The sequence below is a fragment of the Oryctolagus cuniculus genome, chromosome 21 (genome assembly GCF_051225735.1).
Source record: "Oryctolagus cuniculus isolate XC-2025 breed Fujian yellow rabbit chromosome 21, ASM5122573v1, whole genome shotgun sequence".
Taxonomy (NCBI): domain Eukaryota; kingdom Metazoa; phylum Chordata; class Mammalia; order Lagomorpha; family Leporidae; genus Oryctolagus; species Oryctolagus cuniculus.
This window is the reverse complement of record NC_142887.1, coordinates 12,814,739-12,830,661: the sequence shown is the minus strand read 5'-3', so window position 1 is coordinate 12,830,661 and position 15,923 is coordinate 12,814,739. Positions and strand designations below refer to the sequence as shown.

The 15,923-nt window shown below is 57.4% G+C and overlaps 1 protein-coding gene across 7 annotated transcripts in view; it reads right to left on the bottom strand.

The window, feature by feature from the left end:
- Window positions 1-15,923, bottom strand: part of CUX2 (cut like homeobox 2) — a 250,152-nt gene that overhangs the window by 75,980 nt on the left and 158,249 nt on the right. For all 7 annotated transcript variants that reach the window (XM_089323128.1, XM_070066196.2, XM_070066198.2 and 4 more), the window contains exons 2-3: window positions 15,328-15,438; window positions 11,502-11,549 (exon numbers count right to left, since the gene is read on the bottom strand). In XM_089323128.1, the coding sequence (XP_089179254.1) occupies window positions 11,502-11,549; window positions 15,328-15,438 (159 nt within the window). The remainder of the gene's footprint in view (window positions 1-11,501; window positions 11,550-15,327; window positions 15,439-15,923) is intronic.

The window sequence follows — 15,923 nt, the reverse complement described above, 5'->3', positions numbered from 1 at the left end:
CGGCGTGCACTCCCGGCAGGGAGGAGGGTGAGAGGATTTAAGAGGTGGCCTTTGGAGGGCAGAAAGAGGACGGGAGCCCTGTGCCAGGGGAGCTCGGCTCAAGCGGATGCTGTGCCTGGCAAGGGGGATCCAGGTAGGAAAGGTTCAGGCCGCCTCTCACGGGCTTCCAGGTCCTCCAGGTCCCACTGACCCCGTGCCTCAGGGCATCTGCACATGCTGGTCCTGTGATTCCGCCCTTGCTATTAGACTGCCCCGCTCACAGGTTAGCTCCTCTCCCAGCCCAGGGAGCAGCAGTGAGGATACTCACTGCTGACCTCCATCACAAGGTCGGTTCTGGGGCTGCTCCTGTGCCTGCGACAGTGAGCGCCTGGCACACAGCCGGTACTCTAGAGCTGCCTGCTGGGTGAACGAATGAATGAACGAATGAGGTGATCAGTCTCCCCACTCCCTGCACACCTAGCAGGAGTGCTCCGCAGGGCCTTCAGCTTTGTGGGCTGCACTGCTTCCCTGGCCACGCCTGTCCTCCGCTGCTGCCTGCAGAACGGTGCAGCAATGGATGACCAGGGCGGTGTCCCAATAAAGATTTATTCGCAAGAATGAGCTTGGGCCCACGGGCCATCGCCTACTGACCCCTGACCCAAAGCATGCTGTGGTACCCTTGTTCCGTGTGGGGCTGTGCCGGGGGTGGCCTGCAGCAGCTTGCAAGAAGGGATGGAGACTTCCAGGAGCTCTGCAAGCTGGTTGTTAATCAGAGCTGTTCCTAACTACCCGGCCACAGAAGCCACCATTAAACAGTGATACCGAAATAAAAGGCACCGCAACACGGGCAAACCTGGAGGCCACAAGACTACGTCCAGACAGACACTGGGGGTGCCACTGACCTGAGGGCCCTGGAGTCCTCCCGTTCCCAGGGATGGGGGGGGTGGGCAGGGCAGGGCAGGGAGGACAGGACAGGACAGGACACTGTCACTCAGTGGGGACTTAGTTTCAGTTTGGGGCGTTCTGGACAGGGCTGGGGGTGACGGTGCCACAGCAGTGTCGCTGGACTGCACACTTCAGGAAGGCCAAGGTGCCGGGCTGCACGTGATGCGGACACCTGTATCCGGCCGCAGAGATAACGAAGAAAACAACGAAGCTACCGCAGCCTCGAAGCCCACCCCTTCCTAACTCTCCACTGCATCCCACCCTTGCTGGGGGCTGCGCGCTCTCTGGGCCTGTGTGGTAGAAATTCTCTCAGTGAGGGCGACGCCATATCTTCTCCCAACTCCGAGCTGCTGGCAGCCTGGACTCGGCTGCGGTGGGGGCTGCTCACCAAAGCCCGGACACGTGCTACCCACCAGGCCTCCTGTGCAGACAGAGCCGGCTGTGGAGCACCGAGCAGCACACGCCGGCTAAGCCCACACACCTGCCTCCTGCCGGCTGGTGAACTTCGGGGCAGAGGTTCCCAAACGCGACCGTTGCCAGCAGCAGCTTTGAAAAAGCCCGACACCCGAGCCTCACTCAAACCCAGGATACCAACCGCTCTGGGCTGGGACGCGGGGCTCAGTGTTTTTAAAGCCCTTAGAAGATTCTCCCACGCAGTCAGGGTTGAGAGCCAGGGGCTTGCTCGAGGCAGATGGTCCCAAGCTATCACGTGCCCAGGAGTGACCAGGGGCTGTGTGCAACCGCAGATCTCGATTCAGGAGACCTGGGGTGGGCAGGGGCACACACGTCTCCAGAGCTCCCCGACGGTCTGGATGTTGCTGGCCGTGGACCACACTGCACAGCAGAGGGCACGAGGGCAAGCGCTGCTGCGGCCAGCACAGCTTTGTGCGCAGGCTCCATTCAGCTGGGGATCGCAGGGTTCCCCTCCGCCATCTCCCAACATAAACAAGTGGGTGTTGAAGAACCCTTGTGAAGAACAGGAGACCGAGGCCGATGATGAAGCGACCTGGTCTGGGTCCTTCCTGCCTCCAGCTGTGTGATGTCAGGCGAATTTCTCAGCCTCTCCTGGGCCTCATTCCTGCCGCTCTAGACATGGGGAGGCTACTAGAGTCACACTGGATGTCCACGGGCCCCTGAACACCTGCTTCACAGCGGACACCCCCATCCAGGAAGGTTCCTTCCCCTGTACCTAATCCTGGGGATGCTGCTTCACAGACCCGCTGTGGGAGTCAGGCGGTCCAGCCCTCTGTCCCCGACTGGGGCCTTGCTGGGCATACCTACACTGCAGGATGGCTGTGGGGTCACCGTCACGGCAGTGCCCGCCTCGCCTTCATCATGGCGTTGGGATGTACCAACAGCCCAATGGAGGGGTGACCGAGTTCCATTTTATAGATGAAGATATCGGGGCACAGAGGGAAGCACAGCTCGTCCCAGGCCACAGGTCAGTAAGAGCTGGGATCTGCACCCAGGCAGTCTGGCCCCGGAAGTGTGCTCCTAACCACCGTGCTCCACTGCCTTTCAAATATCTCACTCACAGGATAGAGACCTCGACACCCCTCGCTGTGCTCCAGGTCCTCAGGATGCCACACAGGCCCACACACAGCAGGGGCTCGGGAAACAGCTTTGGAACGAGGAGGCGAGTGGACCTGTTTTACTCCGCCCATTTCCACGTCCTGGCCACACAAACGTCCTTCACTACCGTGACTGGCACTGGCACTGACCGAGGTATGTCTCCGTCGTCTACCATGAGCTAGTGAGCACCACGAGACCAGAAGGTATCTGAGGCTGCTCCCCGATACACCCCCGGAGACTGACACTCACCGTGACATACAGCAGGTGCCAAATAAATGTCACAAGCAAAGGTCTCAGCAGAACTGAGAGGGAGGCATGGCTGGGCACGTGTGCTCCGGGGGAGCAAGATGGAAGAGAGAGGGCAGGTGGAGAGAAGGGGGCTGACCCCGGGGTGGGGCTGGACGTTGGAGGTCCACGAGTGAGCCCTCCAGGGTGCCGTGTCGTTGCTGGTCCCCGGCTGGCTGGTTGCAGCAGGCTTTCCAGGAAAGTACTGCTGGGAGCCAGAGTGAGCAGGAGGAAGCCAGGCACTGGGAACCCTGGGAACTGCAAGGGCCGCTTAGTCCCAAGGGAGGTGGAGATTGGGTCTGGAATGTTCTATCCTAGGGAGAAGGGGAGAGTGTTGGAAGCTCCGCCCAAGCTGCCAGATCACGCAGATCGCACAGCCAATCGCGTCGGCTGCACTTGTGCGGCCGCCTCCCCAGGTGGGAGGCACCGTCTCCGCCCCCTCACACAGACAGGAAAGTGGGGTTCACGAGGAGCCTGGCCAGGGACAGGGCTGTGATCTGAGCACTTAGGTCACTTCCGCTCCACCATGGAGCCGAGTGGATGAGGAGTCCCTGTTCACCCACCTACGCCCGGCAATTAGTAAAGGAGACACTCACCAGCTTTGACTCAGCGGGAGCACCTACCCGGCACACAGTAAGTGCTCAGCTAACGCCCACCGACAGGAGGAATGTGTGACTGTGAGAGCAGCCACATGTCCCCAGCCAGGGTCGACGGGCTGCTGTTCCAGGAGCTCCCACCCTGTGTCCCCCTCCCCGGCCCTTCACTTCCAGGAGGCAGACACGAGAGCCAAGGAGACGCCGGCCGACAGAGCCAAGAGATGGATGTGCGCCCAGTGGCCTTATCTCCTCACCGACTGGCCCCGCACGGCCTTCCATAATGCAGTCCATTAAAAGGCTTGTAAATTTTCATACGCGCAAATCTACCGTGGCGTCAGCACAGACTAATTGTTGTTAAATGTGCGGGAATGTTACTGCCACGCGGCCGGCGCAATCTGTCTTCCCGGGCCGGCCGGCCAGCCCATTCCTCTGCAGGAGGAAAGCGTACAGTGTTCGCACAAGGCCAAGAGGCAATTCGTGTCAAAAAGATCAATAATATAAAAATAAAGCATGAGAATTCTAGTTAAAGGGAATGTCATATAAATATGTGGTTCACGTCCATGATTCCAAGATTAAAAAAATCAATCAATATCGTTCTTGAGATGATGTTATTTCTAATGAGAAATACCCGGAACAGCTGCAAATAGCTGCTTAACTGGGGGGAAAAGCATTAATAATTTACTTTATAAGGCACATGATACTGAACGAAGGAGGGTTGCTGCCGGGTCTTAATTTGGTTGTAATGTGCTGTGACAGGTTCAATGACGCTTTGGTGGGCTCTTAATGCTAAATTCAGAAGGCTGCCCCGTTCCCTGGGAGTCCCACCCCAAGCCGGCAGGGAAGGCTCCAGAGAGACAAGGCTGGGTGCCGGCGGCCAAGGCGACCTGTGCCACCAAAGTTACGAGGTCATCAGAGAGGAGGGGACGGGGGCCTGTTGGGGACGGAAGGCCTGTCCCTCACTGTGTTCAACTCAAGCTATACACGACACCGTGTTTATTGAGCACTTGCTATGCGCCCAGTCCTGGGCTGGGTGCACAGACCTGGGTTCGAATGCCAGCTCCCTGCACGTGGTGGACTCCCTGGCAGACTTGGCCGATGGAAGAGCTTCACTAAGACACACCCAAGAGGCCTGGGCTTGAGCTCCCTCGGGTCCTCACCACGTGCACACGTCCCAGTCAGCCCCCCAGCTCCTCCTGAACTCCCGGGCCCTCTAAGCTGGGGTCTGCAGCCCCCACCTCTGCGCGGCTGTGCAAGAACTCTGTGAACTCAGGCAAGCGGGGTTACCCGAGTCCCAGTCTGGCGCCCTTTGGAGGGGACGACACCAACAGCCTCCCCTGCGGTGATGCTGAGGTGGCAGAGGTACCACCAAGGACATGACCAACTGTGTTGCCAGGAGCACGGCCATGGGCTGGGGGCAGGGCCTCAGCTACCACACCTGACAAACAGCGGCGAGTGGGAGCCTCCTGAGGGGGCTTGGGGGAGGAACTGTGACGTAGCGGCCTCAGTGTGCGTGCCGGGAGCGCCAGCTGCCGCTCACAGAGCGGGCACCACGTGCTGGGCCTCCCTCCAGGGCTTCTCGAGGGTCGCCTCCCTGAGCCCGGCCACTGCCTGTGAGGTAGGGACTACTCCTTTCTCCGGCACCAGGCACAGGGACCGAGGTGCGGGGAGGGGAAGTGACTGCGCAAGGTCCCTCAGCCGAGAAGAGGACGAGCTGGTGTATAAGTCTGTGCCAACCACGAGTCCTCCGGACGGGTGGTGCTACTCAGAGGGGCCAGCTCGCCTCAGCCACAGCCCTCAGGGGGTCCCACGTACAAAGGGATGGTCACACCAGGGCTGGAGAAAGCATAGCGTGGAGGAGTGAGAGCAGTGTCAGAAGGGGCCCCCACCAAATCAAAGGCCCTGTAAATTCAACTTCAGCTCCAAAGGGAGAAGGCAGGCTGGAGGCAGGGCAGAGCAGAGGGGGCAGGCAGCAAGTGAGGCTGCGGCAGGCAGGGCTGGTGGGCTCGGGGCAGGACTGGCCGGGACATGCGTGTCCCTGGAAGCCCTCCACACCCTTCTCAGGTGGTTCGGCTGCAAGAACCTGCACTGATACCCTGGGGACCTGTCCTATGTTAGGGCCCGTGTTGCCCCCTGCCTGCTTCTGGGAGGGAAAGGCAGGATGGCCTGGGTGTCTCTGAGAGCTTTAGCAAGTGCCCGGTCAGGAGGGGCACCTGGCCTTTGCTCACTGTCCCTGTCACTTGTGAGCTGGGTCGGGTTTGATCAACTGCCAGGATCCCAGCAGGAGGACGTGGGCAGAAGGGAGGACCCCCAGTTCTCACTGCCCACTACAGAGAGGGGCAGTCATGCCGGGCTGCTCCCCTCCAGTGTGGGCAGAAGGGAGGACCCCCAGTTCTCACTGCCCACTACAGAGAGGGGCAGTCATGCCGGGCTGCTCCCCTCCAGTGTGGGCAGAAGGAAGGACCCCCAGCTCTCACTGCCCACTACAGAGAGGGGCAGTCATGCCGGGCTGCTCCCCTCCAGTGTGGGCAGAAGGAAGGACCCCCAGTTCTCACTGCCCACTACAGAGAGGGGCAGTCATGCCGGGCTGCTCCCCTCCAGTGTGGGCAGAAGGAAGGACCCCCAGCTCTCACTGCCCACTACAGAGAGGGGCAGTCATGCCGGGCTGCTCCCCTCCAGTGTGGGCAGAAGGAAGGACCCCCAGTTCTCACTGCCCACTACAGAGAGGGGCAGTCATGCCGGGCTGCTCCCCTCCAGTGTGGGCAGAAGGAAGGACCCCCAGTTCTCACTGCCCACTACAGAGAGGGGCAGTCATGCCGGGCTGCTCCCCTCCAGTGGGGTGAGGCCTGCAGGGAAGTCTGGAATGCCTTGGATACAGAGGCTCACGTCTTACATCTCCACCAGGCGGGCACCCCGAGCCCCTGTGAGTTGGGCCAGAGAGCATCACCTCTCCTTTCACAGACAGCACAGTGCAGGGTAACTGACTCGATTAGGGTTGGACAGAATCCATTTGCTGTGGATCAATGGGGCTACTCGCTCACCCAACAAACGTCCCTGGAGGATGGGGACTGTCTAGCTGGCACCGTGCCTCACTTTGCCCAGGTTGAGCAGGGCAGTACAGCTCCACCTCTCGCTTTCCTGCAAAGCCCTAGCCCACTGGGCCCTCTCTGGTCCTCGGCAAACAACCTCTGCTCCAACTCCCTTCAAGCCACAAGGGTTTGTCCCAGGCAAGCACCCTGATCTGACCGGCAGGAACCCCAAGGACAGGACACCAAAGCCTCAGGACGGCTGAGACACGCCTCACCTAGGCCAGCCTGAGGCTGAGCAGCCAGTGCGTGTTCCCTGTGCCCTGGCTTCTGCCACGGGGTGGGGAGGGCACCCCTGGGAGAACCTGTCACTGTCCCTCTGAGTGTGCAGGAGAGAAGGCTGCACTGTGCGTGAGGCTAAAATCTGCCAAAAGGCCAGCAGAGAAGTGAATGGAGGAGAAAGTAAAAGGTAAAAGGAGGGAAGAAAAGATAGGAGGGAGGGGAGAGGAGGGAAGGGAGAGGAGGGGAGGGGAGAGGAGGGAGGGGAGGGGAGAGGAGGGAGGGCAGGCCCACTGCAGATTTGGGGTGCTCTGGTCACTCACCACTCTGTAACCAACCACACCACACTGGGGCCTCAAAGCACCACCTTACTATGACCGCTCACGGTTCTGCAGGTTGACAGGGCTCAGCTGGGCAGTTCTCTTGTCATCTCAGGTGGTAACGGCTGGATGGCAGGTGGGGCTGCAGGCATCCAACGGCTGCAGTGGGCTGGCTGTCCACAAGCTTCCTTGACTCAGGCCTGGTGTCTCCGTGTTCCTGGCCCTCTCTTCCCTGTGGCGTCTCATCCCCCAAGGCCTTTCCAGGTGGCTTCTCCCAGTAGAGGGGAGGTCTCAGGTTGGGTGTGAAGAAGTAGGAGGCAGATACAGCAGGCAGGCTGAGGGCCACACCTGGAGTTGACACGGGGTCACTTCCTCCATGTTCTGTGGAGCTAAGGTGGCCCAGATTCAAAGGATGGAGACAGAGACTACAGGTCTTGGTGGGGAGTGCAAGGACACAAGGCAGACAGGCACAGGATGGGAGACGCGCTGTGGCTGCCATGGTGACGGGGTGGCTGTGACATTGAGCAAACAGGTGGAACTTCCGGGAAGGAACCCACAGCTTCTCCTGGGCTTCTGATGGGACTCATGGGTGTAAGCGCCATCACAGGACTCAGCGCCTGGGGCTGTTCTCGAGTCAGGACAGCGTCTCGGTGCCTTTGGGTCCTCACACAGGGCCCAGCACTCAGGTGGTGCTGCACAAATCTTTGTTGTATGGACTTACGCGGTGCCCGCAGAAGGGTGTCCCTGCCTCCTTTGGAAAGTCCTCCTGGGCACTGTATTACACATGTTCTCGGCTGTGACCCTCACTGGGCTACCATCTAACACATGGCCTTGTATACAGTAGGCACCCAGCCCATCTTTGTTGAATGAATAAATGACTGCGCGGACACAACTGACGATCTAATACGTCTCTTGGGAAGTGGTGTCTTAGCTCCCCCTCTCCAAGCTCTAGAAGGTCAGCAAGTGACACCAGTGCCCGGATCCAGGTGCGGAGGCTTCCCTGGCCCTGGCAAGCCCCAGCACCTGCTGTGTTGAGAACATGGGGCCTAGCTGCCACTCGACACGTGGCAGCTCACTGAGTCTCACGGGCGAGAAGACAGTGGCTCAGAGACTTGAAGTCACTGGGCAAGGTCACACAGGCTCATCCTCCCGACGGGACTCAGACTGTGGGTGTCTGACCATTGCACTCCTGCCTCCCTCTGGGGGTCAGAGGCCACGTCAGCCTTCTTGTTCCCAAACAGCTGTGTTCTGATCCGGTTCAGGGGCACAGCTCTGTTCCAACCCGACCAAAAGGGGTCTCCACCCTGCAGGCCGCCTCCCCGGCCACGGCAAAGCAGCTCTTCGCAACGGCCATGCTGGCTTCCTGGCTGGGCCGGAGCACGCAAAGCTTAGACAAGTTTCACCTCTGGTTTAGCATAACAAAACTTTTAATTTAGATGTTTTCATCTCTCTCTCCAAGTAAAAATAAGTTTAAAATAATGACTGTAATAAATGAAGGTAATTAATTGTAGTTTGTTCCTTTACTGTCTAGTCAGCTTAATTTTACCTTTTCAACTAATAATGAGAAAATAATTTTTGTGCTCGGAGGGTTAATGATATGTAACTGCAAGAACTGCTAATTGCATGTTGCAATCCATCCATCAACAACCCCATCTGTGTGCCTTGATTATGTTTGCTAAATTATTGCTTTGAATTATCTTTCATAAAGCAACTTTTGTAATTAGCGGGGCTTTCGTCTTGCTCTTTTCTCTGCCAGGCGAGGAGACTCAAACTTTGGCCATTTCAAGCTGTCTCCGCGCAGCCACCTTCCCCGGCTGTCTTTGTTCCCCCGAGCAGGGAAATCATCGCTGTCCTTGAAGCAATCAACAGAGGGGGAGCTTCCTGGATTCACAGCAAGGCAAATCCGCTTCCTTCCCACCCCTCCCGCAGGCGCGCGCGCACACACGCGCACACACGCTAAAAACAGACCCACGCACACAGAGCACACAAAGGTAGAAAGGACGCCCGGATTCCACACGTCCCAAGGCTGGTGGCGAGGAATTCAGGAATAAACTTGCACAGGGTTTACTACAACCGGAGGCTGGCCCCAGGGAAGGGCTGGCGGCGGGCCGTTCGGCCCTGGCGTTTTATGGGCTGGTTTATGGGAGTCGGGATGGCGTCTGCCCCGGGGAATGTTTCCGGGAGGTGATTAATGCCCACTTGGGAACGCGCAGCTCCAGCCCAGAGCCCGGCGGAGGGCGAGAGGGAAGCGGCGTGAAGGATGAGCCCTCATTAAAAAAATTAAAATGAAAATCATATTTGGATTATAAACAGCCTTGCGTGTGCGGCTCGTTCCGGACAAAGATGCTTTTTATTAACACCTTTCTTTGGCGGCTGTTTCTCCCCCGGGGCGCGCGGAGGGACACGGTGGCCACAGTGGCTTAGTCAATAGATCATGAGGAAGGCGGGGGTTTTGGAATAAAATTCCAGACAAATGCAGTCTTTTTGGTACATTAAAGGGACGATGGAAAGCCCTCTTAAGAAAATTAACGAAGCCCTTTGCAGATGCCCGGCCACTAAGGCGGTGTCTGTTGAGCCTGCCACCGGGTTCGGAAGCACGCGTGCGGCACTGTGTTCCCTTTCAGATCTGCCAAGACTTCCTGGCTGAGCACCCACTGTGTGCGGAAGCCCTGAAGACCACCTCCACGCTGCTGAGTCCTTGGAATCCTGAGCACCGGCCTCATGGGCAGAGGGCAGCCGGAGCTCCACACAGCTCATTTCAGGGCAGGGCCGGGAAGCAGGCCAGGCCCGCAGGAGGCGGCCCCGACCGCTTCACCACGCCGACGCCGCCCTGGGGTCTTCTTCTGACCCTCACCCACCCTGCCCTCCTGAAAAGAAGACACAGACGCGCCTGCGCCCACGGGCACGGAAAGCCCCTTTCTTTGGGAAGAAGAGAGGCTGACTCTCGCTGAGCTCCCGTGGAGACTGAGCAAACCCGCAGCGCGGCCACTGATGACAGTATCACACACTACCCACGACCTCCACACTCGTGCTGCGAGCACGTCTCAGTGTCAACCGCAGCCTTAGCAGAGAGCGTCCTTAGCAACCATTTTGTGGACGAGGACACAGACAGAGAGAGGCTAAGTCACTCACCTAAGCCCGCGTGGCTACTGCGTGGCAGCAGCGAGGTTCAGACCCAGGCCAGGCCCAGAGTCTGTGCTTGTCACCCCCTCACCAGACACTACCTTAACCTCTTTCCTTGCATTTTATCTAGTTCTCAAAACAATACAAAAAGACCTGTAGCACCTTTGTGCCCATTTAACAGACAGGGAAACTGAGCCTTGAAGAGGCTAAGAGAAGCTCTGCTCACATCAACTCAGGCAAAGGAAAGCTGACAAAAGGACACAGTCTACAAAACAACGCCCGTGGGGCTGGGCAGGGGTCAGCTGCCCAAGAGCCTATGTGCCGGGCAGCCCTGGGACCAGGAGTTGGCAGACAGGAATCTCTGTTTTTCGTTTTTTTTTTTTTTTTTTTTTTTTTTAAACCACCCACACATCCAAGGAAACACATTCCCAACATTATTGGCCTTTTTTGTTTTGTTTTGTTTCCCCCTCTCCCAGCACAGGGAAACTTACAAGCAAATGAATCAATACCGGGTGGCCCTATGAATAAATAAGCACATCAGTCAACTCAGTAATAAAATGAAGGGATGAAAAATATGGAAATCAGCGACATTTGTGTAAATCCAGTTACTGTTTACTTTAATATTGCCGTGCGCACTTACGTGGCTCCAAAGAGACAGATAAAGGTAGCCTGGGGCTTGGCGGACAGACGTACAGCGCATCCCCAGGGCAAGCTCTGAGGACGGCCAACCCCGGGGGCCCTGCCTGAGCCCACCGCTCCCGGAAGAAGCCCTTCAAGATGGAATCTTCCAGCCGTGGCCTCCCTGCCACTCCCCCACCCAGGGAGTGTCCAGCCTTTGTCCAGCCGGGCTCCTGTGCCTGCCAGGTCAGCGGACATGCTCAGAACCCCGGTCAGAGGTCAGACGACGGGAGCCAGGAGGGCACGCCGGGCAGGGGGAGTGACTGCAGCTGCTGCAGAGGGACTGGAGCCGGAGGGCTGGCAGGAAAGGACACGACCCGTGCGGACTTCACGTTCAGAGGGGGTGGTTTGCCTTTGGGACTTCGCTGCCTGAGGGGAAGGGTGCCGTGATCACCTGGCACAGACCTCTGTGTTTAAAAACGGAAAACTGAGCCTGGAAGGTAAAGCGGTTTGCTCAAGGTCGCAGGTCTGACTCGCAGCAGAGCCAGCCCTGGGCAAACCTTGGACAAGACTTCTTGGGATGAGAATCGGGAGGTCCACCAGACCCAAGAGAGCCGTGACACCCTTGGAAGGGACACTACAGGGAATGGGACAGAGGTGGGCACGGGGGCAGGGCAGCTGGCCTCCTTTGGCAACTCCGAGTGGGACAGGAGGGGCAGCTGTGCACTTCTCTGACACACCGCCATGGCCCTGGGTCTTACCTCAGCCTGGAAGCTTTTTAATACAGGAGCCACCATCTCTCTGATTTCCTGAAAAAGAGATCAGCGAAGAGTTCACCACAGCACCAGGTGGGACACCCCCACTGCCCAGCTCGCAGCTCGTCCTTGTCCCACGGTCAGCCTCTCCCCAGCATGTCCTGAGGGACCTGCACTCCACGGGATTTCCTAAGGGTGATTCTGCCCTGGAGAACCGGGGGTGCTAAGCCCAATCCGACTGCGAAGGTCATGTTCAAGAATCTGCTGCCCTGCAGGGCGTGGCAGTCTGACACAGCACGCACTGGGACTTTCTGGAAGAGGGAGGGGGAAGCAGCTGGATTTGACCGTGGAATGGTCTTTTGGGCAGTGCATCATGGTGGTCCATCACAGGGCACCTATGCTGGGGGACAGAGAGACGGCTCCAGCTCTCCACACGGAGCGCCGTCATCCAAATCTCCCGTCGTTCAGGGCATCACTTGGGCTGCCTCCCCAGCGAAGCCTGCTTTCTGTCTTGGCAACGCCACCGTGTGCCGGTCCCTCTTTCCGCACCAGTGTGCGCAGGTTCTGGGCACTTGTCTGGGTCTTCCCTGCACTGTGATGCCAGCTCATAGGAGGGCCCTGCCTGTGTCGGATGAACTCCGTGGACCTGGGCTGTCTTCTACTGCCAGACCCTAAGTGACCAGGAGGTTCCTAGCCCGAGGGTTCCCTGGTGGACTCTGATGGGTTCCTCTCCCCAGCATGCGGGGAGGGGGGAAGCCTTTGAGAACCCTGTGTCCCAAGACCCCACCCCTAAATCCTCATCTCCTCTGAGACCCACCGGGGACCTCCCAACCACAAGCAGCCACAGCACAGGACATCCCTGCTGGGGGCGGGGGAGGGTGGCAGAGAAGCAGGAAAGGGCCAGGTGGGCAGATGGATCCTTGTTCAGATAAAGAATAAATTCCTTAGTTATGAAACTAAGGTTGTGCTGCTCCTGCTCCTAGAAAAAAACCCTCTTCTGGGTCTGGGGTGCCCTGCCTCACTGGTGTCTGCTCCCAGGGCATCTCAGAGTCACTGCTGCCCTGACACCCCTTAGGGGGCCAGAGGCAGCGCACCACGTGGCGGATGTGGCTTCGAGGCTCAGCAATGGAAAAGGAAGCCTGGGAGCCCCTGGGCTGCAGCTACGAACCTGAGTGCCCAGCAGGGTCAGGCAAGAAGGGGACACCAGGGAGGAGGGCTGGAGGGCACAGAGCTGCCTAATGGGGCCACGGCCATGCAGCTTGAGCTGACAAATACCCCCTGGACACAGGGCCAGGGGGCTGCGAGATCCCCCCAGAGGGTCTCAAAGGACGCTGAGAAGCTGACCTGTCGGTGTCACAGGCGGTAAGTGTTCCAGACTAACTGGAAGCTGTATTGGCAGGAGAGCTCTGGTTGGGATATCAGAGACCTCTGCTCGGGTTCTGGAAGTGTGAGCGTGGACGCACTTCGTGAAAGATGGAACTAAAAGATAAGCTTGTTTTGGTGCAAAATATTTAAAAATGCAAGCACAGTGTTTTTTTTTTTTTTTTTTTTTTTTTTTGACAGGCAGAGTGGACAGTGAGAGAGAGAGAGACAGAGAGGAAGGTCTTCCTTTGCCGTTGGTTCACCCTCCAATGGCCGCCGCAGCTGGCGCGCTGCGGCCGGCGCACTGCGCTGATCCGATGGCAGGAGCCAGGAGCCAGGTGCTTTTCCTGGTCTCCCATGGGGTGCAGGGCCCAAGCACCTGGGCCATCCTCCACTGCACTCCCTGGCCACAGCAGAGAGCTGGCCTGGAAGAGGGGCAACCGGGACAGAATCCGGCGCCCCAACCGGGACTAGAACCCGGTGTGCCGGCGCCACTAGGCGGAGGATTAGCCTAGTGAGCCACGGCGCCGGCCCAAGCACAGTTTTTTCATAATGTGGATTTCCCATGAACTTTTTGTAGGCCCCTCATACTTAATGGGGCCTTGGAACCATCCAGCTGGTCCCTGAATTTACAGAGGGACAGACCGGGGCCCTAGAGGGGCTAGCCTGCTCAAGCTCAAGCAATACGTTGGTGGCACAGCTCGACCTTGAACCCCAGTCCCCAGACTCCCAAAACAGGCTCTTCAAAACCCTACACTCAAGTGAACTTAGAGACCCACATCAGAGCCACGGTAGGGGCGGTGCTGGCAGGGCTTTGGGCCCATGCTGACCACTTCCGGGAGCCCACTGCCCTGCCCACTTCCTGCTGGCAGCAGCTGGGCCGAGGCAGCAGCAGCAGGTGAGTGGCACCAGCCAGATGCTCTTAAATACAGCTTGGCACGACTTTCCCGTCAGGAGAGAAGGGTTCCAAAAATGAGGATTTTTAGACGCACGACTATAATAGGAGTGGAAACTTATTCCTCCTAATTACATAATTGCATAATTATGCAGTATTAAAATTATGTAAGCCGAACTTGGAGGCTTAAAACCTGGCCTGGATTTCTTTCATCACCTGGGGGCTCCCGTGTGGGCTCAGTGGGTAAGTCCACGGCACAGGGGGAAAGAGGACAGGATGGAGGGCCTGAGTGGACCAGAGAGCAGGGGCAGGAGAGGCTACGAGGATCTGGGGCAGATTCAGCTCCACTTCCTGGAGACAACTCAGAGGTAAAGCCAAGTCAGAGGTACCCTCATTTCCAGGAGAAAAAAAAAATCGGCTTAAAGATCAACCCGTGCTCTGCTCTCAAAGGGAAGGGAGGGCCCTCACAGCTCTGGTCTCCGAGTCAAACCAAGCACTGCCTTGGCTTTTCTGAGCCTCTCAGGTCCACCCTCTCCCAGCCTTCACACCTAAGCCTCCTCCTAGACTTGTTCCAAGGGTAAGTTCTTAGTCCCCTCTCTTTCCTTGAAGAACCAGAGTCATCTATGACTAGTGTGAGAGGATTTCATAGCCGAGACCAAGGGGGACCTGCAGGCGCCACCCCTCTGTGCTCACGGCCTGTTTCCTGCCTCTTCTCTGACTCTCCGGGCCCCCTCCTCCCTCAGCGCAACAGCAGCAGAAGCCTTTCGGGGATGTGCACAGGTGGAGTGTCACTGGTGGACGCCTGGACACCAGACCCTGCCCCGCCCTCCTCCAAGACCCAGCAACTCTGGGCAGGGAAGGGCAGAAGACTAAGCCATCAACCTGCTGACCTGAGGGGGACAGGTGGCTTTGGAGACCACTGATTCCTGTGCTCCGTAACTGCTCTGGGGGGCCACATCCCTGCCCACATCATACAGTGTCAGAGGCCTTTAGTTCTCCTGTCTGCATTTAGTCCCGTGCTTCTCCCCCACCCCTTCAACTGGAGAAGCCACAGGGGGCCCGAGAGAGGAGGGAAAATAACCCGCACACTGAGCCCTGCAATGAACAGGAATGTATCTGGGCTGTTCTGGGGGGCTGGGCATCTCCAGGAATCCCCCCTGCGCCCCCGGGGAAGCGGGGTGGGAGGGTCTTTCAGACCCGTGAACAAGGGAAGGCCACAGCTGCCACCTCCCAGATGCCAGTGGGAAAGCAAAACAAAGTCATGAGCGCTGGACAGACCGTCTCTGCCACCAAGGCCAAGCATCCGGCTTCCATACGAGGGGGGAGAAATGGATGCCGCCCGGGGCCCTCAGAGACAACAGCTTTCCTGGAGAAACGATCTGCCCTGACTTGGACAGCACTGCTGAGCACACAGCACCAGGGAGCACCGGAGGGTTCGGGCAGTAATTTCTCCTCGTGGCTAATTAGCTTCTTTTCTTGTTAGTCACTTATGTCTACAGTTTTCAAAATACAGTTTGAACAGAGAAAAATGTGCATTCCTACTGAGTTAATTCTATAACAGCAAATATACTGTACCTCAGGTACATTTTTCTTAAATTCCCGGCGGAGTTCAATTAAATGTTTATGAGAATGTTCACTCTCCTCCTGCCGTGCAGACAGCTCAGAAGCGACGGAATTAAGCTCCTTCTGGAACAATAAAATAAAAAGAGGAGGGGGAGAAAGAAAAGAGTTTTTTCCTCTTTTCCCTTTTTAATCATCATACAAAACAGCATTCCAACAAGTTTTCTTAACTCATAAAGCTGAGAAAAGACAGGGTATCGACTCTTGGCACAAACGAATACTGTAAGAAAACTGGGGATACACCAAGAAAAAAACAAAGACCCCACTCCAGGACGGCTGTTTTGCACAGTGACTGTCGGGCCAGATCAATCATCTCTGTGGCGTTGGGTGGAGTTGTTTCTCTTTCTATCTCTTCCCCACCCCCCTGCCCCACCTCTTACATTTCCAAAGGAGTGATGGCATAAGCTTGTCAGTAACTGTAGAAAACATCTCCGAACCATGTCAAAATAGTAAAGTGTGGCATATTGTATGGGCATATTATACAGCAAGAAAGTGCTGTCGACAGCTTTCATATATCAGATGTGGGAACTCTTCCAACTATGACTTACTTA